The 26739-nt window shown below is 49.9% G+C and overlaps 2 protein-coding genes across 4 annotated transcripts in view; both read left to right on the top strand.

Annotated features, from left to right (window-relative positions):
• The window catches only part of PHF12 (PHD finger protein 12), a 41021-nt gene extending 21345 nt beyond the window's left edge, over positions 1-19676 (top strand). For both annotated transcript variants that reach the window (XM_040455379.1, XM_040455380.1), the window contains 13 exons: positions 816-888; positions 3438-3831; positions 5125-5245; positions 6491-6623; positions 8505-8669; positions 11659-11817; positions 12397-13192; positions 14444-14569; positions 15224-15367; positions 16448-16546; positions 17291-17373; positions 17915-18053; positions 18400-19676. In XM_040455379.1, coding sequence (XP_040311313.1) covers positions 816-888; positions 3438-3831; positions 5125-5245; positions 6491-6623; positions 8505-8669; positions 11659-11817; positions 12397-13192; positions 14444-14569; positions 15224-15367; positions 16448-16546; positions 17291-17373; positions 17915-18053; positions 18400-18734 — 2767 coding nt within the window. In that variant the 3' untranslated portion in view covers positions 18735-19676. The remainder of the gene's footprint in view (positions 1-815; positions 889-3437; positions 3832-5124; positions 5246-6490; positions 6624-8504; positions 8670-11658; positions 11818-12396; positions 13193-14443; positions 14570-15223; positions 15368-16447; positions 16547-17290; positions 17374-17914; positions 18054-18399) is intronic.
• Positions 19677-22023: 2347 nt separating this feature from the next.
• DHRS13 (dehydrogenase/reductase 13) lies at positions 22024-26581 on the top strand. Of its 2 annotated transcripts, none has more exons than XM_040455377.1 (5): positions 22024-22307; positions 22409-22527; positions 23542-23665; positions 23835-24158; positions 25757-26581. In XM_040455377.1, exons 1-5 carry the CDS (start codon positions 22181-22183, stop codon positions 26197-26199), a joined length of 1137 nt encoding a protein of 378 aa, XP_040311311.1. In that variant the 5' UTR covers positions 22024-22180; the 3' UTR covers positions 26200-26581. The 2 variants fall into 2 exon arrangements, with proteins under 2 accessions (XP_040311311.1, XP_040311312.1); XM_040455378.1 differs by having other exon boundaries at positions 22027-22307; positions 23847-24158.
• Positions 26582-26739: the final 158 nt, after the last annotated feature.

Below are 26739 nucleotides of genomic sequence, written 5' to 3'. Positions count from 1 at the left end.
TTTGGCTTGGAATTCAGAGGAAGCTGTTAATTGGAGCGCCTTAACTCTCCTGAGTGTGGCCTCTTGGCGTGACAGCAGGGCCCTGAGATGGAACATTCCAAACATGAAAAAATGGAATCTGCAGTCTCTTAAGAGCCAGCCTCAGAAGTTACAACATAGGTCACCTCTGCTGCGTTCTACTAGTCAATACAAGTCACAAGTCAAGCCTAATTCAAGAGGAAGGAAATGGCCTACCTTTAGATGGTAGGAATAGCAAAGAATTTGCAGCCATCTTTAATTAAGCCTTACAGGATTAATAGGGTTTAAGAGGCATAGCATTCTAGTGGGAAAGGGCTCTAGAGAAAGAAATATCAAGTCTTCAATTTGACTTGGCGAAGCGTACCTGAAAGGGTCCTGGGAAGGTAGAATGGGACCGTGCTACACAGGGCTTTGAATTGCAGATGAAAGAGCTTATACTTATACCTACAAACTTTGAAGACTGTAGAGAACCTATCAATGATTCTATTAGCATGATATAGTTGGGGGATGATTCTCAAGGCTCCAGACTACTTCTGTCTTTCTCTGTAAAGCCCAATGTTGAGAGCTCTGGATTTGGCATCTCTTCCTAAGATGTGGGAGTAGGTCCTCACTCTTTAGGTTATTGTAAACGATGCCATGTTAGCATCTTGAAAGATGAGAGAAAGAGCCCTGGCAGTGCTACAGGACGGGCCAGAATAGGAGTCGAGGGACAGGTAGCTCTGTGCCAGACCTACCTAGGCTTTTTCCTGCTGCATCAAAGGTTAGTACTTAGTCTTGCCCTTGTCTTTTCCCCACAGTAATCCTCCACTGAGCGAAGAGATGTTGCCTCCTGGGGAGTGGATGTGTCACCGGTGCACTGTTCGCCGAAAGGTAATAATGGCGCTTTCTGAAGGCTTTGCTCAGAATGCCAGATCTAGAGCACTGATATTCTAGAGCTAAGACGGCCTGGCCCTGAAGGCATTTTCGTCCCTTCTTCTTGTCTTTTCCAGCCCTGGAATCACCCTCACTCTCCCCATGGTGACTGTTTGGAATCCAGTAGGGCCTAAAATCCAAACATGGGCTGCTGAAATGGGCAGAAGAGGTGTGTTAATTTATTGAGCCATGTTCATTCACTAGTGACAGGAGTAGACTGAGGAGTTGTAGACCTCCTGAAAAGTGGCCTGAATGTGGCAGTTCTATCCCTGACTGAAAGTAGCTGAAGAAAAGCAAGGCTGCTTCTCCAGCTTGATGGAAGAAGGTTGCCCCTCACCCCAAGGCAAATAAGGCTTGGCTGGGTGTGTGGGAGAGTACTCGGAAGCCTTTTGTACCCCAGGTTGCCTAATCTCTCTTTAGCTCCCCTTCCCTTGGCTTTGATAGTTCAGTACTGGCTTTGAGAACGTGATTTTCTTCTTTGAGAACTTCTGTGGGGTGCGAAAGCTAAATTCCTCTTTATCAAAAAAGGAAGTAGGTGTTTTTCCAGTCAGAATATGAGAGACCCAATCCTCAAATTAGAGGCTGTGAATTAGAATCTGTCTATGAACTGTAAACCATCCACTTCCCTCCCCCCACACTAATCACACACCAAGCAACTTGCCTTTGTTGTGACATCACTTCTGTTTTCCTGGCCCCTGAACATGATGTCACAATGAATGATGATTTCCTTGGTTGCAGAAACAGGATGAGATGATTCAGAGATTGTGGTTTATGTGTGTAACAGTTTTCAGCCTTTAAGAAGGTAAACAGACTTTTAGTTTTCAACATCTGCACACGGGTTCTTATTAAAAGGCAAGGCAAGGCCAAGTCAGCCAGTTAGCCCCAGCTATGGTTTGATTGCCCCTGAAGTCCACAAACCAGGCTGTCCTCCAGCCTAACCACCTGTCCGCATCTCTTCCTGTGCATCCCCAGTTAGGTTAGAGCAGAGCCAGTTAGAAGCACCTACCAGCCAGGAGGCCTTTCAGAAACCTGCCACTCCAGAAACTGGACGTGAAAGAAAAAGTAAAACCAGGAAAAGAGGGTGGAGAAGAAGAACTAACATTATTTTAGTGCCCGTCAAATGCTGGATATTTTACATATGTTCTCTCATTTAATCCATGCAGCCGTTTGGGGTGCCGGTGATAGTACCTCCATTTTAGAAAGGAAGAAACTGAGGCTTACAAATGTAGAATGAGGACTCCAAAGAATTAACAGAGCCAAATTGTCTTACTCCAAATTTCTATTGCCTCTTCATCAGTTTTCTAGAAACAGAGCTGCTTGACAGGGATTATAGTAGCCTTTTTCTAACGTAGTGTGCTTTCCCCGAAATGCCACAGTGACATGCTCTCAAATGGACTTTTTTGCCTACCAGTGCCAAATCTGCCTTTTCCACCACCACTACCTCTATCCCTCTTCGGCCTCCTGTAGTTATGCTGAAGTGGACTGAAATGATTCATCCTTTGGGCCTCATTAACCTTTGATGTTCAGGTCATGTTCCTAGCGGAGGCTAGATCTTCCCCCAACTCAGCCATCCCTTTCACATATGTCACCCTCTGTCTCAACCATATCTTTGAAAGGAGGAGAAGAAAGGTTTTACTAGTCTTACTTTACAGACAGGGAAACTCCTGCCCACCAACCTGAGTCATCCAGGGTCATAAGCAATCCTGGCAGAACTGGGTCAGATCCCGGGTCTCCTGATTAGAGACCAGTGTTAAACCTTCATTTGACTGCTCTTTGGAGTCCTAGAGGAAAATGTAATACCAGTTGTCCAGTCCTACTGAATAAATATAGTCTTTTTCCATTTCCCCACATTCCCATTTGAAGAAGTGTCCTTTCCAGAGTCCTAGTAAAACTTGAAATACTGAAAGCCACCATTCTCAGACACTGTGGTCCCTGGGTGGCTACCTTCCACACACAACCCCACCACCTTGCAGTGTAGTTACTTTCCCTGTCAGCACCCAACGTCCCTGGACAGGGACCTGTGTTTGCCTATCTTACCTTTGCTTTTGCAGACTTTATTTTGAGTAAAATTCTTAAACCCATTCAGGTCAGGATGCTCCATGGCAAACTACAGTGATGTTGAGTCCTGCTATATTTTTCTCACCGTTCTCACTTAGCCTCACTAAATTTATTCTCGCTGTGGTAACTTTTAATCCCTTTACCCCTGTACTTTGTATAGAGATGGTGTGCATCAAATGGTGACTTCAAGTAAATGATGTGTGATAAATGTGCGTAATTGTTTCTAACTTTCCCTGCCGTCTGGTGATTCTCTGCTGCAGTTTCGCCAGCTTTAGTTTAGTTCAGCTGTAGTTTTGTCAACTTGGACAGACCAGTGATCCAAGTCCCCAGGTGGATGAGTCTGTAACATGTTGGAGAATTTCATAATTTTGGCTAGTGGTCTTTGTAGTATCCATCTCTTTCTGTTTTGTGGTACTTTATGTGATGGGCCTACCTGTTCATTTGCACAGAAACGAGAGCAGAAAAAGGAGCTGGGCCACGTCAATGGACTGGTGGACAAATCCGGCAAACGGACTACATCTCCCAGCAGTGATACCGACTTGTTGGACAGATCAGCCAGCAAAACTGAACTCAAGGCCATTGCCCACGCCCGGATCCTGGAGAGGAGAGCCAGCCGGCCTGGCACGCCCACATCCAACGCCAGCACAGAGACCCCCACCTCTGAGCAGAATGACGTCGACGAGGACATCATTGACGTGGACGAGGAGCCAGTGGCAGCTGAGCCGGACTATGTGCAGCCCCAGCTAAGGCGGCCCTTTGAGCTGCTGATCGCTGCCGCCATGGAGCGGAACCCCACCCAATTTCAGTTGCCCAATGAACTGACTTGTACCACTGCACTACCAGGTTAGCCAAAGTGTCATGTCCCCGCCCCCCACCCCAGCTGCCCCAAAAGACTACTGTCCAGCCAGAGGGCAGCGCTGCCTTTGGGATCACCGGGCGAGTAGCCACTCTCATGTTCCTGTTCTTTGTTCTTCCTGGACATCTTTGAAGGTTTTAGCCTTGACCGTGCTTATTCAGTTTTCTATTTTCTGCCCTTCAAGGTATCCCCTTTTTAAAAATATAGGTAATATATTCATATGGTTCAAAAGCCGAAAAATATAAAAAGGCTTAAAATGAAAAATTTCCCTTCCACCCCTGTCTGCCATTTGCCTGATCTCTACCTTCATATCCCTCTCAGATAACCACTGTTTGGTTCTTGTGTATCTCCTTCTGGAATTTCTTTGTGCGTATATAAGCAAAGAAATATAATATGCTCAGTATTTTCCCTTTAAATAGCTTATTTGGTATACTGGTCTACATCTTGCTTTTTTCACCTCACAGTATGCTCTAGAGATCTTTCCATATTAATGTAGACATTCCTTAGTTTTTATTAATGGTTGCATAATAGTCTATCATATAGACATGACATAATTTATTTCACTGATCTCCTATTAATGGACATTCAGGTTGTTCCTGATCTTTTGTTACTATAGATGCTTCTTCAAATAATTCTGTAAATATAACATTGTGTATCTGTAGGGTAAATTCCTACTGTTCGAATTGCTGGGTTACAACTATGCATTTATAGTTTGATAAAATGTTACCAAATTGCCCTTTTTTTCCCCTTTAATCATGTCTTCTACCTGATGCCACAAAGCTTCCGGATGTTATTTTCTTTTTCCCAGAGAAAGTGAAATTGGCAGGCTTAAGAAGGCTGTTCAGTCAGCAGGAGGTATATAGAATCAAAACTTTTCTGATTTCTATAAAAATGCAGTAAAATTATAGTCTTTTCTTCAGCCACCTCCACAGAACAGTCTTTGTTGACCATTTGACTCGGGCATGTGTATTTCTTAGGTTGCAGTATCTAACAGCCTAAGCTTCTGACCACTTCATGTTTGCAAAACATAGATGTGTTTCTGCCACAGAACAGGTGACTTCAGACCATGGTTCTGATTTATGTCTCAGTGTTCCTTTTCCTCCCTTCCTATTCTTTTTTCTCATTTGAAACCAGCCAAGGGGGTCTCAGAAAGAGACCTGTGTCTAGGCTGTGGCACATGCTTTTACGGAGATCTGTTCCTTTCACTTATTGTTGTTTCCATATCCCACACTAGGAACTCTGCATCCAAGAGAGTTCAGCACCATCAATTTCTCTTCTAGGTTCTAGCAAGAGGAGAAGAAAGGAGGAAACCACGGGAAAAAATGTTAAGAAGACACAGCATGAGTTAGATCACAATGGTCTTGTTCCCTTACCAGTCAAAGTATGCTTCACATGTAACAGGTATTTTTCGTCCATACTAAGGACTCTTCCCCATATTCAGCAAATGAGGTTTTTTCTCTCTTCCATCACCTCTCCCAAACTCTGTCTGTTAAATGTGGATAACCCATATTCTGATGGTATGAGTACAGAGACTGAGTGACTAATTGACCAGAGCCTTGACTGTCTTCACAGCAAATTCCCTTAAGTACTGTAGACTGTGTTTATAGAGGCTTGAATAGGAGGGGTTGGACTTAAACAGAAGCGTGAGATATTTTGACTAGCTAGCAGGAGGAACCATGGCCAGCAGAGACACAGGTCCCTGGAAAGGGCAAATAACTTTTTAAATCACCAAAGATGAGTTTAAAAGCAGTACAAGTATCCATGGTAGCTAACATGCATCAGACTGGATGACTTCCAAAAGCCTCCAGGCTGCCCCAGTTGTAGCTTCCCTGAGACACTGGTTTCCTTCAAATAGGATCTCCTCAGTGACAGGAACCAGCTGCTTCAATTACTGACGCTGGACTTACTGGCCTGGGTATCTTAGAAGGGCAGGATAGCAGGAGAAAATAGCCATCAAAAAGAAATGTTCCCAAAAAAAGGAAAGAAAGAAAGAAAGGTTCCACAACAAAAGCTATAGGGAACTAGATAGTAGGGCAGCAGAAAGAACTCTGAGCCAGGCCCAGACTGAGGCTCCAGTGCATCTCAGGGACCCAGGGAATATCATAGTTACTTGCTGAAGCCCCTCCCTGAACTGTGCATATACATGAATACATCACAGAATTTCCCAACACAACTCTTCCTGTGTCATTTTTGCTGGGTGCTTCACGCAGAAGAGAAATCCTTTCTTGCTGTAGTGTAAGACTCTAGAAGCAGGGCTAGAGGGATTTTTTTTTTGTTGGGTTTTTTTTTGTTTGTTTTTTTAAACAAGGTAGTTACTTTCTTTTAAGGAGTAGAAAAATCAGAGCGGAGTTGGCTATCTTCCCCCTGTGGGCACTAAGCATTGATCATTCCTGCTCTGACAGCCACTTTAGCTATACTCCAAATAAACATTCACTTCCCCACAAGACACATTCCTCTTAGAGAATAATGGAGAGCCTGGTGGTAGCCCCCAACTTCATCCATCTTCCTAACTGAGTGTAACTGATCACTGGGGGAGGAGGCCCTGGGAGAACGTTGTGAGGATTAAGGAGAGGCTGTTCCATAGTGCACAGTTGGTTTGAATTCTCCCATCTTGCCACAGAAATGGCCTACGTCTCTTTTTTGCAGGAGCTGCCGTGTGGCCCCTCTCATCCAGTGTGACTATTGCCCCCTCCTGTTCCACATGGACTGCCTCGAGCCACCGCTCACTGCCATGCCCCTGGGCAGATGGATGTGTCCGAATCACATCGAACATGTGGTGGTAAGCACAGCATTGTCCCTTCTGTTCTCTCTGGGCACAGCCAGGGCATGGCCTGATTCAGTAGAAAGCATAGTAAGGTCAGCTTTGTACCAGAGTTCGCTATATAATCTCTCAAATACGGATTTCTGTAGACCATCCTACTCAGTTCCAATCATTTTGACATGCCTCAGCTGTGCGTTTTGCATTTTCCCACAATGCCTTGTTTTAGCTGTACAGGCAGACTTGATTGTTTATACATAAATTTATTCCATGGTGAATTGAGCAGTTGATGTTATAGCCATGAAGGGGGGGGCGTATATTCTATCCAACTCATGGGAATAAATGTTCTCGTGTAGCTGCCTCTGTATTTTCCTGTCTCTTATTTTTAGAGGGAGCAAACTAGAAATTCTAAAACGTTTATTCTCATATCTCAGGAATGACAGACAGTCAAATCCCACTAACTTGGGAGAATTGAAGAACTGACATGGATGACAGTGTTCCAAACAATCAGCCATTTATTGAACACTAACGTGTCCTAGGCATCACATGGAGATCTTCCCCTTCTCTTTAGTTTTTGACCCCCACCTTATCACGGTGCATGATAGTAAGTGAGTTGTTGAATGAATGACTGGTGTCAGGGTCCTTTTACCTTATCTCCCAGGAGTCTTGGGTACATTTTCCAGACGCTTCCTGGGGCTAAAACAGAACTGTAGTTTGCTATCTCCAAAAGAGGCTTAGGCTTAGGCCCTTTCCTTGTAGGCACTAAGAACAGCCATTTACAAGGTTGAATGGGTGAGGGCTTCAGAAGAGCAGCTCCCTTATAAGTTCAGCCTTTCCAGATTAAAAAGATTATTGCTTAAGACGTTGTGTATGAGACGGTAATGACCACGGAATGTCTTTTGACCCTCAGCGTGACAGAGTGTTCCTCACATCGCACTGAGGAGCCTTGGTTATAGACTTGCACACATGGGGCAAAAACGTTTGCTTTGGCCTCTTCATTTGGCTAACACTGCTCAGAAAGGTTTATGTAGGAGGAAGCTTCTCTCCAAGCTCAGTTACGAGTGTTTCACTTTGCCTCCTGCCAAACCAGAAAAAAACTACCATCAGCTATACGCCCAAATATGAATCTTAAAGAGCAACTTTCCAACAGATGAAAAATTATTAATTAGATAATTTATTTACTTAGCCACTTAGGGGTTTTTCCTACCTTACTAATCATGAAGCTTCTGAGCAGATCTTTTTTGCATTAAAGTTTAGAGGGAAAGTGGCATAGTTTTTATATGCCTTCTGGATGCTGCTGCGCAACATTCTTTCTTCCCTCCCTTCGGCCTCTTAGAGCAGCCCAGGTTTTCCTCCTCCTCTAGAGCAGGACTGTGATATCCAGATGGGCTCACTAATGTTCCCTGGTATGTTGGAAGAGGAATAGAGCAGAGCACACAGGATTCTGGTGCTGATCCTTGCTGTTAGCCAAGCTCCTATATAGGAAACCGTCCTGCTTCCCGTGGGAATGAGTGCCTTGCTAGAAAGGGAGTCTGGGTCTCGAGGGCCAAGGCCCGCCTGTCCTCTGAAACCTGTGCTCTGTTAGGGTCCACTGGCAAAAGGTGGTCTGAGCTGTCAGGCTGGATTTGAAGGGTACTTGTGACTAATTTCCTATTTCCTGTCCCCCTCAAGCCTCTCTAGGGAATAGGAACATACCAGTTTTCCCTCTCTGGACCAGGCAGGACTGAGGGAGAAAGTCTTACCGGTGTTCCCTAGCCCTCTGACAGGGGTGTTGACGTATCAGCCCCTGACAGAAGGAACCTATTTGGCCAAGGGCTTCTATTTTTCAGACCTAAAGGATAGTTAGTTGGGAGGGGATGCCTTTTGAGGGTCATTGTAAAAGTGTGTCTGCTTTGTCCCTAGCTGAACCAGAAGAATATGACGCTGAGCAATCGGTGCCAGGTGTTTGACCGTTTCCAGGACACCATTTCGCAGCATGTGGTCAAAGTGGACTTCCTGAACCGAATCCACAAGAAGCACCCTCCTAACCGCCGAGTGCTCCAGTCAGTCAAAAGAAGAAGCTTGAAGGTGAGTCCCAACCTGGAGCAGGCAGGAGAGTGGGCTCTGATTGCTTTCATGGGATAGACAGAGGATTGTGGTCCCAAATTTATAGACAGGGAGACTGAAGCCCTGAGATTTGTCTGTGGTGTCTCAACAAGTGGTGAATGTGACCACACATTTTAATACTTGAGGGTGGTGGTCAGGATTATGAAGGCCAAACCCCAAACTCTGCAAGTCTTCAGTTCTCCTGATGAGTGCTCGTTAGCCCCTTCCACCAGACGGATGTGCTCTGCTGTTGCCACCCCTGGCCTGGTACTCATGCTATCTGTTCCTGGGAGGTGGCCCCTTTCCAAGAGCTGTCTGGCGGGGTGAAGGTGGTGGTGATGAAGCAGAGACCCATGTGGAAGAGAGGAGCTATCCCAGCTGAGAAACTTAAGAGGAAAATGCCTAAAGGAGAGTAAATCTGTTTTTCCAAGGTGCTGGTAATATATAACGAATATTCCAAGTTGTGCCAAGTTGTGGCCTTGCCGTAATAATATCTAACATTCTTGTATGCACTTGACAGTTGCTAAAGTGTCAACTTTAGCTGAGATCTGCTGAGATCAACAGAAAAAATTCCTTTATTGAAAAGCATTTGGTGGTGTTGAGGCTGTTTCTCAAAAGCCATTCAGTTTCCTCATTCATTTAACCTAGAGAGCCCAACACCGTGGACCCACATAGAAGCTTGATTTTTCTCTTTTTGGAATAATCCCGCACACAGGCTGTGCTGTGTGCCAGTGGAGACCAGCAATTCTCAAATGTGGCCACTTGGTGGCAGCAACGCTTTAAATCACTCACCCCACTCCCATCACTTCCAGTAGATGTCAGCGCTAGCACGCTAGCAAGATGTTAACTGTTGGAAATTGTATAACAATCTCTTAAGTGTGTAAATATTTATACTTCAATATAAATACCGGTTTCTAAAATTAAATCAAGGTGTTTTCAGTTGGGGGTATTATAGAGGTGGCATGCCTCATATCTCAGTAAAACAAATCTGAAAGTAAACTAAACTGTGTAATTCACCATGTGGATTTGGAAGAGAGCCTGGCGGCTGAAGTGAACAATCCCAGAAAGGCTTGAGAAAATTCTGTTTCACAATGCCCTCTCCCCCTTCAAAGGTTTCCCTATCCCCCCCCCCCCCCGCCTTCATGTTTATTTATTTATTTTGAGAGAGAGAGAAGCAGAGCACAAGCAGGGGAGGGGCAGAGACGGGTGAAGGGGTGGGGAGAGAATCCCAGGCAGGCTTTGCACTGTCAGTGCAGAACCAGACGCGGGTTGATCTCCTGAACCATAACATCATGACCTGAGTGAAATCAAGAGCCAGATGCTCAACCAGCTGAGCCACCTGGGTGCCCCAAGCTTTCCCTATTCTTGAGGAAAATCCAAGGGCACGAGTTACCTGAATAGCACTTTTTTTCCCTTGCAGGGCAGACAAGTATTTTTGTTATAGCACGGGGACAGGACACGTGGGCAGAAAGAGCTGCCTGCTGAGCATTCCGTACTGGACAATTTGAGAGTGAAGTGAGGACTGTGGTAGCACAGGACTGTGGTGGACAGTGTTCCAGCTCTGACCTGAACCATCCTCATTGTTGGTATAGAGCAGGGCAGCAAAATTGGCTAAGAACTTGGTGTTAGGGATTCCTCTTCCTGCTGCCCCTTCACTCTTCACCAAGGGGGGCAACCTTAGGCTTGCCTACCACTCCACTCCTCCCCCTCCCATTCCTGGCTGACTTTGGACAAGCCCATGGCACCAGCCACCACCGTTAATGGTGCTGTCTCTCAGTTCCATATCTCTTGACTTTCTCCTCCTGTCTGGATTCATATCTGTCTGCCCATCCCACAGACACTTCAGTCTCAACTTGCCCAAGACCGAAAGTCTTCTGCCTCCAAATCTGGCTCTTCCTCTTATATTTCCTGTTTCAGTGAATGACCGCAATCTCCACCCGGTCCTTCAAGGCAAAATTCTGGGAACCGTTTTCAGTTCTTCTTTTATCCTCCGTAGGGACTCGGTCACCAAATCTGTTCTCCAAATGTTTTCCAAGTCCGTCATGTGCTTCCACATCTCTATGCCTTATATGCTGCTCCCCTACCCTTATTTCCCCTTTGTCTGCCTGGAAGTTCTCAACTTCCAAGTCTCAAATACTGCCTTCCTATAAAATCTGTCCTTGTCCCCCAGACAGAAACAAGCACTCTCCTCCATATTTTTAATAGTTCCTTAGCCATGCCTCTATTCTAGGACCCATTACACTGTATTGTAATGTTTATCTCCCCCAACGAGACTGTGAGCTCCTTGAGGGCAGAGCTTAAGTTTTCTTCATCTCTGGATCTCTAGGACTGGGTACAGTGTCCAGACTCAGGAGGTACTCAATAAATGTTGGTTGAATGTATGAATGACCCTTGGCTTGTTGTGTGGCTCTTTCATCCTTACATGGCGTGATTCAGAACGTGTCTTCTGTCTTTGTACAACAAAGAGGTCTTCAGTTGTTTCATGAGTCATGAATGAGTGGACGAAGAAAACTGACATTGACTGAGTGCTTATCACAGGCCAGACTTCATGCTGAGCATTTCCACTGTAAATGTGACCTCCTTTGACATTTTACCTCTCAGATACGGCTTACTCTCCCAAACTTGATGCTGAGCAGTAAGAGCCTAGAGAGTACCACTCTGAAGCTGTGTCCAGTGTCAGCCCTACACTTCTTTAGGCCAAAGCAATGGTTTCTGGCTTCTGCGGGCCGTAGACCTGAATGAAGAAAGTGGGGGACGGGGCTCACGCCTGTCATTTCCAGCTCTGTGCCTTCTCTAGCTAATGCGTGTGTGTCTGAGGCACAGAGCAGTTGCAGCCCACTGAGCCTCCTTGTCTTAGTGGACCCCAGAGTGCACGATGGTCCCGCGGGCATCAGCACCGCAGACAGAAGAGGCAGAATCAACTGGACATGTCGGCACTATCTCCGTCTCCTCCTCCTTCTATACTAAACAGGTTCCCGATGCTATAAAATCTCAGTACCAGTTTCCACCCCCTCTCATTGCACCCGCGGCCATTCGGGATGGGGAGCTGATCTGCAACGGGATCCCCGAGGAATCACAGACGCACCTTTTGAACTCTGAGCACTTAGCCACCCAGGCAGAGCAGCAAGAGGTGAGTGAAGGCAGGGCTGGGATTCCAAAGCCAATCTTCCTTCCTTCTCACCACAGCTGTTACTGGAAGTAGCCTCAGTGCCATTCCCATCCCCATCTTCTGCAATCCCACCGACCCCCACTCTCCAGCCCCCAATGGTTGAATATTCCAGAGAGAACCTCTGGCTGATATTCTGAGGCAAGTAAAAGAAATACAGTCAAGCAGTCTGTTTTTCTCCATCCGTCCCCCAGTGTGCTGTGAGATGAGCAAGTCTGTCTTGCAGAAAGAGACCAGTAGACCCATAGAGAGGTTAGCTGATAGGGCTGGACACACAGCAGTTGCTTAGGGTACTTGCTGGATATTGGTTCACAAGGTGAGCTCTGCCGACCAGGGTGTTGGCTGCTGAGTATACCAACAAGTCTTGCTTGGGAATGGAAATGGAATCTTATCAGAAGTCAAGCACACCTTTTCTGGGCATTTGCAGTGGGACCTTGGAAACAGTGTTTATCAGCTGTGCTGTAGCCCTGGCCTCTGGGGCAGGAAGGACCAGCGCCTCCCAGGCATCTTACCCTCCTCTCCTCTCCTCTCCTTCCATTGCAGTGGCTCTGTAGTGTTGTTGCGCTCCAGTGCAGCATATTGAAACATTTATCTGCTAAGCAGATGCCTTCGCATTGGGACTCTGAACAGACAGAGAAGGCTGATATTAAGCCTGTTATTGTGACTGACAGCTCAATCACCACCTCCCTGCAAACAGCTGACAAGGCACCTACACCTTCCCACTGCCCCTTATCCTGCCCCTCAGGGATTAGCTCCCAGAACTCCCTGAGCTGCTCTCCACCCCACCAGCCCCCAGCCCTAGAGGACATCAGCTGCAGTTCCTGTGCGGAAAAATCCAAGAAAGCCCCCTGCGGGACTGCCAACGGGCCAGTGAGCACAGAGGTGAAAGCCAATGGCCCACACCTCTACAGCAACCCCACCGATTCCACGGACCCCCGGCGACTTCCAGGCGCCAACACCCCCTTACCAGGCCTCTCCCACCGGCAAGGCTGGCCCCGGCCCCTCACGCCACCAGCGGCTGGGGGGCTTCAGAACCACACCGTCGGCATCATTGTGAAGACAGAGAATGCCACTGGCCCCAGCTCTTGCCCCCAGAGGAGTTTGGTTCCTGTCCCAAGCCTGCCCCCTTCCATTCCTAGCTCTTGTGCCAGCATCGAGAACACCAGCACTTTGCAAAGAAAGACTGTCCAATCACAGATAGGACCTCCGTTGACAGATTCAAGGCCACTGGGCTCACCCCCAAATGCCACCCGGGTGCTCACTCCCCCCCAAGCAGCAGGAGATGGTATCTTGGCCACAGGAGCCAACCAACGATTCTGCTCACCAGCGCCATCATCAGGTGAGTGGTGCTCAACCTGGGGGTGATTTGGAGTAGTTTCATGCTCTTTCTGGGAGTTAAACTTCAGAAAACACTTACGTTCCTGTGCATATTTCAGAGGACTTTGATCTCGGTCTTACTTGTCCTCTCCCCATTTATGTGATAGAGGAGAAAGCATGTGTTAACTTGTCCCTCGTTTTATTGGTGGGGTTGCTTAGGCTCTGAAAGTTTAAGTGATTTCCTCTAGGTCACCTACCGAGTCAGTGGTAGGATCGGAACCACGGCTGGGTCTCCTGACTCCACCTTCCCATTTCAGGCCTAGTCTTCTGCTTGTTTTGTTCCATCACCTTAGAGGAAGGCAGCATGATCTCTGGAACCCCTGTGGCCAGCCTGAGGTTCTAGGTGATGGCCTCCGTGTTTCATGATCCACACCAGAGACCAGGTCACACCTGATCCAGATTCTCAGAGCCCCCTGGTTTGAAGGAGCTTCCATGCCAGGGAAGGCAGAGTTAGAAAGCAACACCACCTTTCAGGATAGCTGCAGAGTGGCATGCCCAAAGAGGTTGATCCGGCCCAGAAGCTCACCCTTGGGCCACTTGCAGAAAGGCGGTCCCCTACACCCATACTTGGCCTAGTGTGGACCTGCTCTCTCAGCTGTCCCCAGTCAGCACTCTGGACCTCGAGATTGCTGACCCCAGCATCTGAACCAGGTTTCAGATGCTGCTGGAACCCCCTGTGGTCTCTCCCGTCTGAACTGAAGCTGGCCTCCTAGTCAGCTGGGAGTCTCGGTAACCAGGTGACTGTGACTTCTCTGCATGGGGGCCCCTGGTCCCAGGATGGCCCCTACCCTCAGGCTCTTTTCCTGTCTCTGTTTACCTCTAAATACCAGCCTGGATAGATCTTGCATCCTGTGAGTCGAACTTCAGGAGGCAGGAAACGCAGGGGCAGGCACCACTTAGTTGAATGACTGGAGGCAGCAGGGAGGTAGTCACGGCCCAGAGAACAAAGCCACCCTACCACATTTCCCAGAGCAGTAGATTTCACTGGTTCTCCGTGCTCTGGAGACTCCTGCGTGCCCGGGTGCGTTGTCGTTCCATCTGCCCTTCCTCACCACACATTTTTAGCTCTAGGAGTTCCAGAGCCTATGGGGTGAGAATCAAGAAGGGAACATCACCTTGGGTCCGAAATCCAGACCTGTCTCGGCAGTGGGGGATTGGACCGGTGGGTTTCCCTCAGGCGACGTAAGTAACAGTCTTCCTGCTCCGTCCCCAGATGGCAAGGTCAGCCCCGGCACGTTATCCATAGGAAGCGCTTTAACCGTACCCTCTTTCCCAGCCAACTCTACTGCCATGGTGGACCTCACCAACTCATTGCGAGCATTTATGGATGTCAATGGAGGTGAGTGCGTGAGCTGCTGCTCTCCCACCAGCTGCTGCTGCGTGAAGGTGCTGTCCCTGCGCGGCATTCGAGCTCATTTCAGAAAAGGAACAGAAGGGATGCCTGACCTCCGAGGGCTGGGGATGTGGGTTAAGAAAGAAGGCTCCCTCCCACCTCTGCCTTCTACACGTGCTTATACACAGACTCCAAGGTGAAAGGAGAGTGGGACCAAGTTGAACCTGTGAGAAGAGAATTACTTGAGGCAGAATAAAACCAGGAGGGCCTTGTTCCCAAAGTCGAAGAGAATGGAGGCAGAGCTTGACCTCTGAAGAGGGTGGGTAGCAGATCTAAGCCTCCATGTCGGACATCCAGGCCTCCTCCACAGGCAGGCAGGTGGTCTATTTTGTTCTACCTTTCCAGGACCACTTAACCTAAAATCAAGCTGCCCACCGCAAGAGGCATCTGCACAGGCTGCATTGGGGTCCATCTCACTGCAAACGGCCAGTGAGATGCTGAGCTCTGGATCCTTAGGCCACTTTGTACTCTTGCCTGTTTGAGAAAAATCACTTGGCTAGATTTTAGGAATGCTTAACTATTTGCTCTGTGACCCTCACCTACTTCCACATTCCAATTCCTCCTCAGCTGCTTTTTTTCATCTCTCTCTTTGGTTAATAGAAATCGAGATAAATATGCTGGACGAGAAGCTGATCAAGTTTCTGGCCTTGCAGAGAATACATCAGCTTTTCCCCTCCCGGGTCCAAGCTTCACCGGGCAGTGTTGGGGCACATCCGCTGGCTTCTGGAGGGCACCACACAGAAGGTGCGCACGCACACCCCTGCCGCCGCAGCCCGCCGTCAGGTCTCCCCTGTGCATGTGAGCGGCCGTCTCCCCTCCTGAGGAGTCTTGGCTTTGACTATCTCAGTGTTCCATGTGTGCCTTTAATGGCCTTAATAAAGTGCCGTGGTTTCTTTTCCCAGAAAGCTGGAACAAAATCGCAACCACAGCTTTCACGTCAGACTCGGGGAAGTCTGTTGTAACTTTCGTGCTCATCCGCTTTGAGACACACAAAGCAGCTACGAATGCCTTTGGGTATATGTGGTGCACTTTCTGCTGAACTACTTCCAAATATTTGGGTTACAAAGGTTTCCCAAAAGGGAATTTTTCAAGTTCAAGGTGAGAAGCAGAATAGCAGTTGATCTAGGGGCACCTGGCTGGCTCAGTCAGTAGAGCATACAACTCTTGATCTCAGGGTCAGGAGTTCGAGCCCCATGTTGGGTGTGGAGCTTACATTAAAAATAATGATGATGACGATAATAATAATAATAATAATAAATAAAGTAATATTTGGGCTAGTCTCCTGAAAGTTTTTCCCAAGACATTTAACTGCTTTGGATATTCCTTTGAGCATTAACCATTACTGAGCCTTACTGGTTGAAATTGCGTGGTTCCCCAGACCAGCGGCATCAGCATCACCTGAGAGTTTGTTGGAAACGCAGAGCTCAGGCCCCGCTTCTGACCCACAGAATCAGAACTTGCATTTTGACAGGATCTCTAGTTGATTCGTATGCACATTAAAGTTCGAGAAACACTGGTCTGTGCCTACTGTTGTTTTGCTTGGCCTCCCTATAGTACATCTGGTATATCCCTGATATACCAGTCAGCCCAGGAACTTAAAGTACTTTCATCTTTGAATTCTGTGACCACTTTCAAAGATGGTCTCTCTTACCCCATGTTGGAAATGCTGTGGGTGGGGGGAGAGAGTGCCACCCTGAAGCAGCCCAGTGTCCAAGGTGAGTTTTGAAAGATGACTCATCTAGTGGGATTATTTTCTCTAGACCGTGAGCCAAAGGTCCAGGTTCTGAGTTTCTGAATGATCCTGTCCCTGTGTTCGTCTTGTAGTGCAAAGAAAGGAAGTACAGGCCCGAGCTGTGTTCTACCCTCTCTTGGGTTTGGGAGGAGCTGTGAACATGTGCTATCGAACCCTCTACATCGGGACAGGTGAGCCAGCTGGGGGCAGGGGGGGCACCGCATCTGTTCAGCCCTAGAAACTACCACCCCTTCCCGCGGAGGCCAGGAAGGGGTGAGGGAAACCCTCCCTCGGGCCGACTGGTTTAACCCAGCAGATATCTGGGCAAGAGGGACTAAGAAAGGAGACTATCGGTTGCTTGTCTTCCCTGCCTCAAACCCTTTTGCTTTGGGCCCGGCGTGATATCAGGAGAGGGGAAAGTCAGCCGTGACTGCTGCTCAGTGACGCATTTTAAACAAGCAGATAAAACCGGAGGAGAGGGCACATACTTTGTCCCTGGAGGTCTTTGAAAAAGTGATGGTGCTCACACACCCATAACCTTCAGTTAGTCCTGCATCTTGTACAGAGGGACAGTCAGATTAGCCTTTGGCCTAGAAATTTCCTTTCTTACCAAAGATAGGATTTATGAGCCCCACACCCCATGTTGTGCCTTCATAGAAATAACCCACCCTCTTCAGGAGCTCACTGTTCCCTTCTGGGCAGCAGCCACATGTTCTGAAGGAGATCAGCTGGCAGGGACACCTGTTCTTCAGAAGGGGAGTGGAAAAGACGCTGGTTTTTGTTCAAATATACAAGGAAGGGGCCCTGAGCTGGTCTCCCCCTAAGGTCTTCCCGGTGCCCGCCCAGAAGCTAACTCCCTGCCCCCCACCTTCCCATGCATACACCTTACCGTCTGTTCTCTGCCTGCCTTTGCCTCTACTCCTGCCACCTTACAGGAGCTGACATGGACGTGTGCCTTACAAACTATGGTCACTGTAACTACGTGTCTGGGAAACACGCCTGCATATTCTATGATGAGGTGAGGGGTGGGGAAGGGGTGGGAGAGCTCTCACAGCCTGAGGCCTCTCCCAGGCACCAGGGTTTTTGTTCAGTGCCCTGGGTGAGGGGGAGGGAGGTGGGAGGTCTTCTTTTCTTCGCTCGTTGTCATTCCTGGAGTAGAAGGGTCTTGGTGTGAAAGGGCATCCTGCCGTGACTAAGGGTGCTACCATTTCTCCTGAGGTTGGTCACGGGCTCAGCGGGGTGGGGGGAGCCCACCCGGAAGCAGGGGAGGGGACCTGCATAGAAGGAAGCCAGGCCCTCTGTGCCAGCGAATAGCATTTCTACAGGAGGCAGAGTAGAGCCGGGGGGGGGGGGGGGGGGGGGGCCACTAGGAAGGTAGGCTTCCCTGAGGAGGTGAGTCTTGAGCCCCATTCTAAAGAGACAGGGCAGGGGGGCTTGACTGGGGAACAAAGAGAGCTCCCCAGGTAGAGCAGCACAGCCTTCTCCATGTGTCCTCTCTCCCCTTAGCCCCAGGCCCCACGCAGCAGACCACACATCTTATCTTCCCTCCTCCTCCTCAGAATACCAAACATTATGAGCTGTTAAACTACAGTGAGCACGGGACAACGGTGGACAATGTGCTGTATTCATGTGACTTCTCTGAGAAGACCCCGCCAACCCCCCCAAGCAGTATTGTTGCCAAAGTGCAGAGTGTCATCAGTAAGTCGGAGCCTGTGGCCACGAAGCCCGCCATTTTTTCGGACGTGTTCTCTTAAGGCCCCCTCAGGGTGGCTCTGGCTTTCTGCCGACAGCCTGCTCTCTTGCCTTCCGGGTCGCGTCGGCCAGGCTCTCCTTGCTCGCGGGCCCAGGGAGACCACAGAGAAGCGAGTGCTGGGCACACACCTGCCTGGGGACTTCAGACTCCCCTGGCCCTTTCCGGGTGTCCCTCAGCCCTAGTCACCTAGCAGCTAGAATGGGGAGGTGCAGGGGCCCAGCGCTGGCAAACCGCCTTGGGTGGGTTGGCTGCTCACTGTTCCTGTCCCGTGACCACCCTCCTTGTTCCCAGGGCGCCGCCGGCACCAGAAACAGGATGAAGAGCCAAGTGAGGAGGCAGCCATGATGAGCTCCCAGGCCCAGGGGCCACAGCGGAGACCCTGCAACTGCAAAGCCAGCAGCTCGAGCTTGATTGGGGGCAGTGGGGCCGGCTGGGAGGGCACGGCCTTACTGCACCACGGCAGCTACATCAAGCTGGGGTGCCTGCAGTTTGTGTTCAGCATCACTGAGTTTGCGACCAAACAGCCCAAAGGCGATGCTGGCCTGCTGCAGGATGGGGTCTTAGCCGAGAAGCTGTCTCTCAAGCCCCACCAGGGCCCCGTGCTGCGTTCCAACTCCGTTCCCTAGGACCGGCGGCTACCCCGTCACCCGCCCGTCCGCCCGACCCGAGACTCCTGCAATGCAAAAATGTACACAAACCAAGCCCGGGTTTTTTTCTATACTCCACCAGAAACCCTCCAACTACAATCTTTGCATGAAATGAAGAAAACCTTTTGACTGTTTTTTAAAGATCCTTTTTCTTTTCTCAAGTTCTAGGGGGCATTTGCACATATATTTGTACTCGACATTTCATGGGAAAGCGGCAGACCCGAGCTGAGGAACAGTGTGGGCAGGGAGGGGAAGGCCGATGGTCTGGACACTTCCTCCAACACCAAACCGTTCCCCACCCGCCTCCTGCTCCCTCCCCCTCGCCCGCCGTTGTAAAATAATCAGAAACTTGTTCTATTTTGTGGCAGTGACAATAGTTTTATATTAAAAGAAAAAAATACAGTTTTCATACAGCAAAATCTATACAATATCATTGTTTTATTTAATATAAAGATCGCTACCCACCCGACTTCCGTGGTTCCCACCCTCCGAGTTATTTTCCCTTTCTGCAGCGGTTGCACTACAGGTAGCTACTGTGTATTATGGACAAATGAGAAATGAATTCTTTTTCTGGCTGTCCATCTATTTTATTTCAAATAAGGAAAAGTGTATTTGGATTTTGTGTAAATACATCTAGTGATGACATTTTTTCAATGTTTTTAAAAACTGTACAGTACTACATGTGGTAGAGCGTTTTCTTCAAATTGTCTATTGTAGCAAAAACGTTTTTGTCGTAAACCTGTTTCGTCTCCTTTTTTTGTTCTCTTGCCACTTCTCTCCTGTTCCTCCCACCCCTGGCTCCCTCCTCTCCCCTTCCCCCAACCCCAAGTAGTACCAATGTACATAGTAATTGTAATGTTTTAGACTTTACAGAAACTTTCCTGTATTCTGTATATAAAAAAACAAAAATACTTCAACTTATGTTTTCTGCCTGTCTGTCCTACCTGTCATCACCCTCAGAGGGGACCCTCCCCAAGATCCTGTTCCCAGTCTCAGTGAACTAGTCTCATTCCAAGACACTCAGACCCCAAGCGAGGTCAGGAGAGCAGAGGTCTTGGAGAAAAGTGAGCCCCAGGTGGATGTGGGAAAATGGAGGGGTCGGGGTGCATCGGGTAGGGCGGGGCTGTTGCCTGGCTTCGTGGGCGACTTGAGAGAAGCATTTGACATGACCACATACTGCAAGAATCCAAGTGTGTGCAGGTCCCTGCTCCTGTTGACTCCAAAACCAAGATACTAAAAACAGGACCTGTCAGGAGACGTCTGCGTTCTGGTCTAAAAGCTTTAGCCTCGGGAGTTCCGGCTGCCTCCGATTGCAGTTATTCGCTATCGTATTTGATAGGATACGATCATCTCCTCTAGGAGGAGTCTGCACCTGGTTTTTATCCTTTCCCTGTCAGCCTTAGCTGGGCAGGCAGCAATTACTTGTTCGAGTATCACTTGAGTTCCCTCCTCTGTGCATGGCCTTTGCTAGGACTTGGGGGTTGGGCTAGGGAACTTGATGTGAGCAATCAACAGGACAGATACGGCCCCAGCCTCTTGGAGCTTAGAATCTAGTGTGGAGCAGGTTGTCAACTCAAACGTCTCTGGGGAGCATCATGAAGCAAAAGGAGAGATCCGATCCCTAGACCCAGTCAAGCCGCAACTCACGTGACTACCAAGCATAATAACTTCCCTACAATTGCAGCTTCTCATCGGAAGATGACTCAACTGCGTTACCTTAATCCTAAGGTCCTGGGAACCCTCCCATCGAACCTAGCTCCCATCCTTTTCCTCCTCTCGGACCTGACGTGAGAAACTATCCAGGACGTTTTTCCTGAACACAGGACGCAGGGATCGCCTGTGTGTCTCTCCCACAAGGGTTCAAGGAATTGGTACCGGTTAGCAGGTCAGGACTTTGCCTTGAAGATGGAGTATGCATCCATTTTTTCCATTAATATTCCATTCCCAGCCTCTTCCTACAGCATCTGCAACTGAACCCCGAATCCCTAGTGCAGCCAAGTAGAAAACTTCCCCCTGGAATCTGAGGTCTGTCCCTGGCTTCCACCTACCTGCCTTGCTTTGTCTCCACCACTCTGCTCCCCCTGCCCTGATGGGCCTCTTGAACTCTCCAAGGGCAGAAACCTATTGTTCCGCTCAGTATCTCCAAGGCTGACCGTACCATGGGGCACACCACACGTGGGAAACAGTGGGTGCTAAGTTGTAATGGTTTTCTCAGGCAAGTCCTTGTCCTGGCCAGGAATACCCTCATCTGTGCCTCCCTAAGCTGTCACCACCCACCGTGCTGTCAGAGTCACTTCCTCCATTGAATCAGGGAGCTTCTTTACCTATTTATACCACCTGTTAGGACCATCCCAGAGAAATTTTCTCCTGAAGGTCAGGTAACATATGACATTTCAGTCTCTTCTTGCTTCCCGTCGGAAATGGAGGGGATGGGCGGCAGAGGCACGGGGATACAGCTAACTAAGGAGTGACTCCTAACAGCCCTGGATGGGTGGTGCCACCCTGGCCACTGTGCCATCTCTCTGGCCTCTATAGGAAGAATAAGGAAGCATTCTAGAAGCTGAGATCTGGAAGTGAGGATAAGGAATTGCAGGACTTACTTATGGAGGGAGGGCAAGGCATCCAGGGCTGGACTCTCTCTCTCAGACGTAACAGCATTCATGTGCACACATCCCTCCAGAAGGGAAAGACTCTGCTTCGCACAGATGACACCCAGAGGGCCCCCCCCCCCTCCACACACACACCTTGTGAGCCCCTCCAGCAAGTCCTCAGCTAAGGGGCATGTGCACAAAGGACAGACACGTAGATGTTCATTCAAGTGCACACACTGGCAGAGACTACAGAGGCATGCACACACCTGGAGGGGCTCTTGGCCCACATGGGCACAAACACGTAAAAGGTACACACCTACAGGGTGTGTGTCTGCACACACCTACAGGGTACTTCCTGGGCCTGCAAGTACACACCCACAAGGAGCTCACACACAGAGGATCCAGAGGCACACACACAACCTGAGGGGCAATCCCAGAGCCCGTGGGCACATTACACACTCACAGAGTCATTCACACGCTCAGAGTGGGTGGATTCATGTACATAGCCAGGGTGCTCCTGCACACGATCACACATCTGGAAGGAGCTCATGCAGGCACACACCTAGAGGGCGCTGCCAGGGCCCCAAAGCACACGCGCACCTAGGTGTTCCACAAGCACACACCCAGAGGACGTAGACGCATGCCTAGGGGGCGCTCGCACGGCCCACGCTCCCACGCACGCACACACACCCCTGCCCTGCCTCCCACCCGCCTCCGCCTCTGCCTCCGCCTTCTGGGAGGCTCGAGCCGGTGCGAGGCGGTTCGGCAGCCGCCGGACGGGCTCCGATCCAGGGTGGTGCGGGGCCTGTGCGGGAGCCCGGAGGCGCGGCCGGCATGGAGGCGCTGCTGCTGGGCGCGGGGTTGCTGCTGGGCGCCTACGTGCTTGTCTATTACAACCTCGTGAAGGCCCCGCCCTGCGGTGGCATAGCCAGCCTGCGCGGCCGCACGGCTGTGGTCACGGGTGAGTGCCGGCCGGAGGCCGGGCGCGCTGGTGGCGGGGAGGCTGGGCGGCGGGGTCAGCGGCCCGTCCGCCTCGGCTCAGCTACCGCCCGCCCACCGCAGGCGCCAACAGCGGCATCGGGAAGATGACGGCGCTGGAGCTGGCGCGCCGGGGAGCGCGCGTGGTGCTGGCCTGCCGGAGCCGGGAACGTGGTGAGGCGGCGGCCTTCGACCTCCGCCAGGTGAGGGGGAGAGGGTGAGCAACAAACGAACACACCCGGACACGGAGGGGGTGAACAGAGCGGCTTCCTCAACTCTGGTCGTTAAGTGCAGAAAAGAGGGTCTGCTGGTGCTCTGGCCACACAGGGAAGGGACACCAGACGAGAAAGCTAGGAGGTGGGCTTTTTGAAGGAAGTAATTGCTCTTCCTAAGATGTTTAAGGATCGGTAAGAGTTACACTAATGAAAGACAGTAGGGAAGGGAACAGCAGAGGGAACAGCATATGCAAAGGCCCTGAGGCAAGAGAGCTGATTTGATTTAGGGGGGAAAAAAACTGAAAGAAAAGATTTATTGAGTCTGTATGGAGCACGAAATATGGAAGAAAAGAGGCAAAATGAAGAGGCTGGAGCCCCTGAGCCAGGGCTAGTTTCTGGAGGCACTTCTAGATCCTATTGAGGACCTCGGATTTTATAGGATGAGCAGTGGAGATACAGTGAAGCATTGGATCTGTCAGAATAGCAGGGTGTGGACTCAGTAGGGTATGGACTGTCAGAATAGCATTTTGAAATGAAACCCTCGGTGGCTATCAGAGCCTGGACTGGAGAGGACAGGAGTGGATGAGGGGAGACCAATGAGAAGTCTGTTGCAGATTTTAGGATAAGCAATAATGGGAAGAGGGAATGATAATAATAACAGCAAGAACTACCTACACAGTGCTGACTGGGTGCCAGGCACTGTTCTAAGCGTTTTACATTATATTAACTCATTGAATCCTCACAACTCCATGAAATAGGTATTACATTATTCCCATTATTCAGGGAGAAACCTGAGCCCCAGAGAGGTTAATGTCACACTCTATCTAATAAAAGGCAAAGTCAAAATTTGCATCCAGAGTCCGCATACTTGTCCACTACATTCTAAGGCACAGGGGCAGATCTTAGTAAAAGTAGGGGGTGGACTCTCACAATTTGGTACCTGGGGAGAGGGAAGAGGAGAGAGGTGCCTGGTGACAAGCCCAGCCCTTGCTGCCCCCACAGGAGAGTGGGAACAATGAGGTCATCTTCATGGCCTTGGACTTGGCCAGTCTGGCCTCCGTGCGGGCCTTTGCTACTGCCTTCCTGAGCTCTGAGCCACGGCTGGACATCCTCATCCACAATGCCGGTGAGGGGCAGCAGGTCCTGCAGGGGGGCAGAGGGTGGGCAACCGTCCCCTCCAGCCAGGCCTTACCAAGGGGCAGTGGATGTATGGAAAGGGTGCCCCCTACCGCTGTCTCACAAATGGGGACACTGAGGCCTTCGGGGATCCCTCTGGAGCAGTTGCTCATATCTAGCCCCCGCCCCAGGGATCAGTTCCTGTGGCCGGACCCACGAGCCATTTAACCTGCTGCTGCGAGTGAACCACATTGGCCCCTTCTTGCTGACACATCTACTGCTGCCGCGGCTGAAGACATGCGCCCCCAGTCGCGTGGTGGTGGTATCCTCAGCCGCCCACCGGCGAGGGCACCTTGACTTCACACGCCTGGACCGCCCAGTGGTGGGCTGGCAGCAGGAGCTGCGGGCATATGCCGACAGTAAGCTGGCCAACGTGTTATTTGCCAGGGAGCTCGCCACTCAGCTTGAGGGTACTGGTGTCACCTGCTATGCGGCCCACCCAGGTAAGGCCTGGCTTTCTGACTGCTCTGCTTTGCTTTGATTCCCCCTCTCCCGTCCTCAACCCATCCTGTGCTCCCTCAGACTCTCATTGAGCCACAGAAGCTCAGAACAGGAAGGAAGCACGGTACAAGGAGAGACCTGTTCCTTGCTGATCTTGGAAGGAGGCTCTCCTTGTCTGGGTTCTTCCTCTCACACCACTAATTTGGATGCTGACTCCTGGGTAGGGTATGGCAATGAGTAAAACCCAGGTTCTCACCCCAAGAACCCATCCATATGACTGAACTCAGCATACGATGATGGTGATGATGATGATGATGATGATGATGATGATAGCTAATAATTATTCATTCGTTCAAAAAGCATTTACTGAGTACCTACTATGTACCAGGCATTAATCTTGGTGCTGGGAATAGAGCAGTGAACTTAAAACAAAGACCCTTTCCTTGTAGAATTTACATTCTAGTTTGGGGAGGGGGAGACTGCTAATAAATAAATATTTACAATGACAGGTGATGATAAAGTGCCATGGGAAAGATAAAGCACAGTGACGGGGATATGAAATGACAGGAGGTGCTGCTTTTTCTGCGGCAGGCAAGGAAGAGGTATCACTGAAAAGGTGACATTTGAGTAGAGGCCTGAAGGAGATGAACCAACCATGTGGCTTTCGGGGGAGAAGAGTATAAAGAACAGACTGATAGCAAGTGCAAAGGCCCTGAGGCAGAAGTGCCTGGTATGCTTGAGAAAGAACAAGAAGCCCCATGTGGCTGGAACAAAGTGAGAGGAGGAGAGTGACGAGAGATGAGGTATAGAGATGGGCTGGGTCATCCAGGGTCTAGAAGTCCACTGTAAGCATTTCAGCTTTTAGTCTGAGTGACTTAACTGATGAATAAAACCCATCTCTGCCTTACAGAACAGATCACAGGATAACAAGATCTGTCCTACGCATTTTACCATACTGCATTTTCTTTTCTTTTTTATTTTTTCAGAGAGAGCGTACGAGCGGGGGAGAGGGGCAGAGGGAGAAAGGGAGAGAATCTTAAGTAGGCTCCACGCTCGGCACAGAGCCTGATGCAGGGCTTGATGCCACGACCCTGGGATCATGGCCAAAATCAAGAGTTGGACACTCAACCAACTAAGCCACCCGGAAACCCCTACCATACTACATTTTAGATGGTCTTTGCCTAAGGCTCACTAGTAATTATAATAGTGACAGTAATAATCACAACTAACATTTATCAAGCTTTTATTACACTCCACATCTCTAATGTCCAAAACAGTGGCTGGTCTACCATAGGTGTTAGTTAATATATGTTTGCTGGCTAAACAAAGGAGCGGGACTTGAGCTAGGAAAAAAGATGTCTCCTCAGGCAGGGGACACAGCATGAAGAAACTGGGGCATGAGGAGGTACAGGAGTTTAGATGGAGAGGAGGAAGCTTGCTGTTGAAATGAGTGAGGTCACCCTGTGGGGGCCCTGAATGCCCACCAAATACTCTCCTGGTTTCCCTGGAACTGGACTCCATTCCCCACTCCCTTGTAGCCTCATTCTTATTGCTCTTCTCCTGGGTCCTCACCCACTCCTTCCTTTCTTCCCGTCCACAGGGCCTGTGAACTCAGAGCTATTCCTGCGCCACGTTCCTGGATGGCTGAGCCCACTTCTGCGCCCACTGGCTTGGCTGGTGCTGCGGACGCCAAGAGGGGGTGCCCAGACACCCCTGTACTGCGCTCTACAGGAGGGCATTGAACCTCTCAGTGGGAGATATTTTGCCAATTGCCATGTAGAGGAGGTGCCCCCAGCCGCCCGGGATGATCATGCGGCCCACCGGCTGTGGGAGGCCAGTAAAAGGCTGGCAGGGCTTGGGCCTGGCCAGGATGCCGAACCTGATGAAGACCCCCAGCCTGAGGACCCAGGGACCCCATCTTCCCGGAGCAGCCCCCTCTCTGAGGAGCCCACAGTTTCTGAACCCCATCCCATCCCTCACAATTCACCAGACTTGTCTAAGGTCACACACCGAATTCAGGTTAAAACTGAACCTGAGCCCTAAATCTCCTAATCCCCAGGCTGGGGTGCTTTCCATGGCACTTGGTGACCCTTGAAAACCTGAACTGCATGCCAGGCCACGCCTTGGGCACTGAGGGGTTTGCAGGTTTTACCCCCATGGTTCCTTTCTGGAGCTGCAAGTTGTGTTCTTCTGAGCGGCTCTTTTCCTGGTGGAAGGAAATCATGGGCGATGATTTCTTCCTGAGAATAACAATAATCCCAGATTGAGAGGTGAGGGTGGGGGCGTGGTTAATGTGCCAGACATTGCTTCTCAAGAATTTGAATTCCCTGTTTCTGGTCCCCACTCTGGATGATGCTGATCGGCTCTGGATGAGGACGTGGGGGGGTTGTGATTTGATGCACCGCCAACACGGAGATTTACTGAACTTGGGCCCGTTGCAACCACGTAGCCAGGTAGTTAAGTGACCCCCATTTGCAGAGGCGGGATTAGGCTGCATTGGTAAGGGACTCGCCCAAGGTCTCCCCGCGGGTAAGAGCAGCAGCGGCGGGACAACAGGGCCCCCGGCGGTAAGGTGGGTGCGGG

The sequence above is a fragment of the Herpailurus yagouaroundi genome, unplaced genomic scaffold (genome assembly GCF_014898765.1).
Source record: "Herpailurus yagouaroundi ecotype Mexico unplaced genomic scaffold, PumYag 215, whole genome shotgun sequence".
NCBI classification, from domain to species: domain Eukaryota; kingdom Metazoa; phylum Chordata; class Mammalia; order Carnivora; family Felidae; genus Herpailurus; species Herpailurus yagouaroundi.
The sequence above is the reverse complement of the archived record's forward strand: the minus strand, read 5'-3'. Positions and strand labels throughout refer to the sequence as shown.

Coding starts and splice junctions, on each gene's coding strand:
- DHRS13 (XM_040455377.1), top strand. CDS start 22,181: ATGGAGGCGCTGCTGCTGGGCGCGGGGTTGCTGCTGGGCGCCTACGTG. Junction 22,528..23,541: donor CGGCCTTCGACCTCCGCCAG/GTGAGGGGGAGA, acceptor CTGCCCCCACAG/GAGAGTGGGAACAATGAGGT. Junction 24,159..25,756: donor CTGCTATGCGGCCCACCCAG/GTAAGGCCTGGC, acceptor TCCCGTCCACAG/GGCCTGTGAACTCAGAGCTA.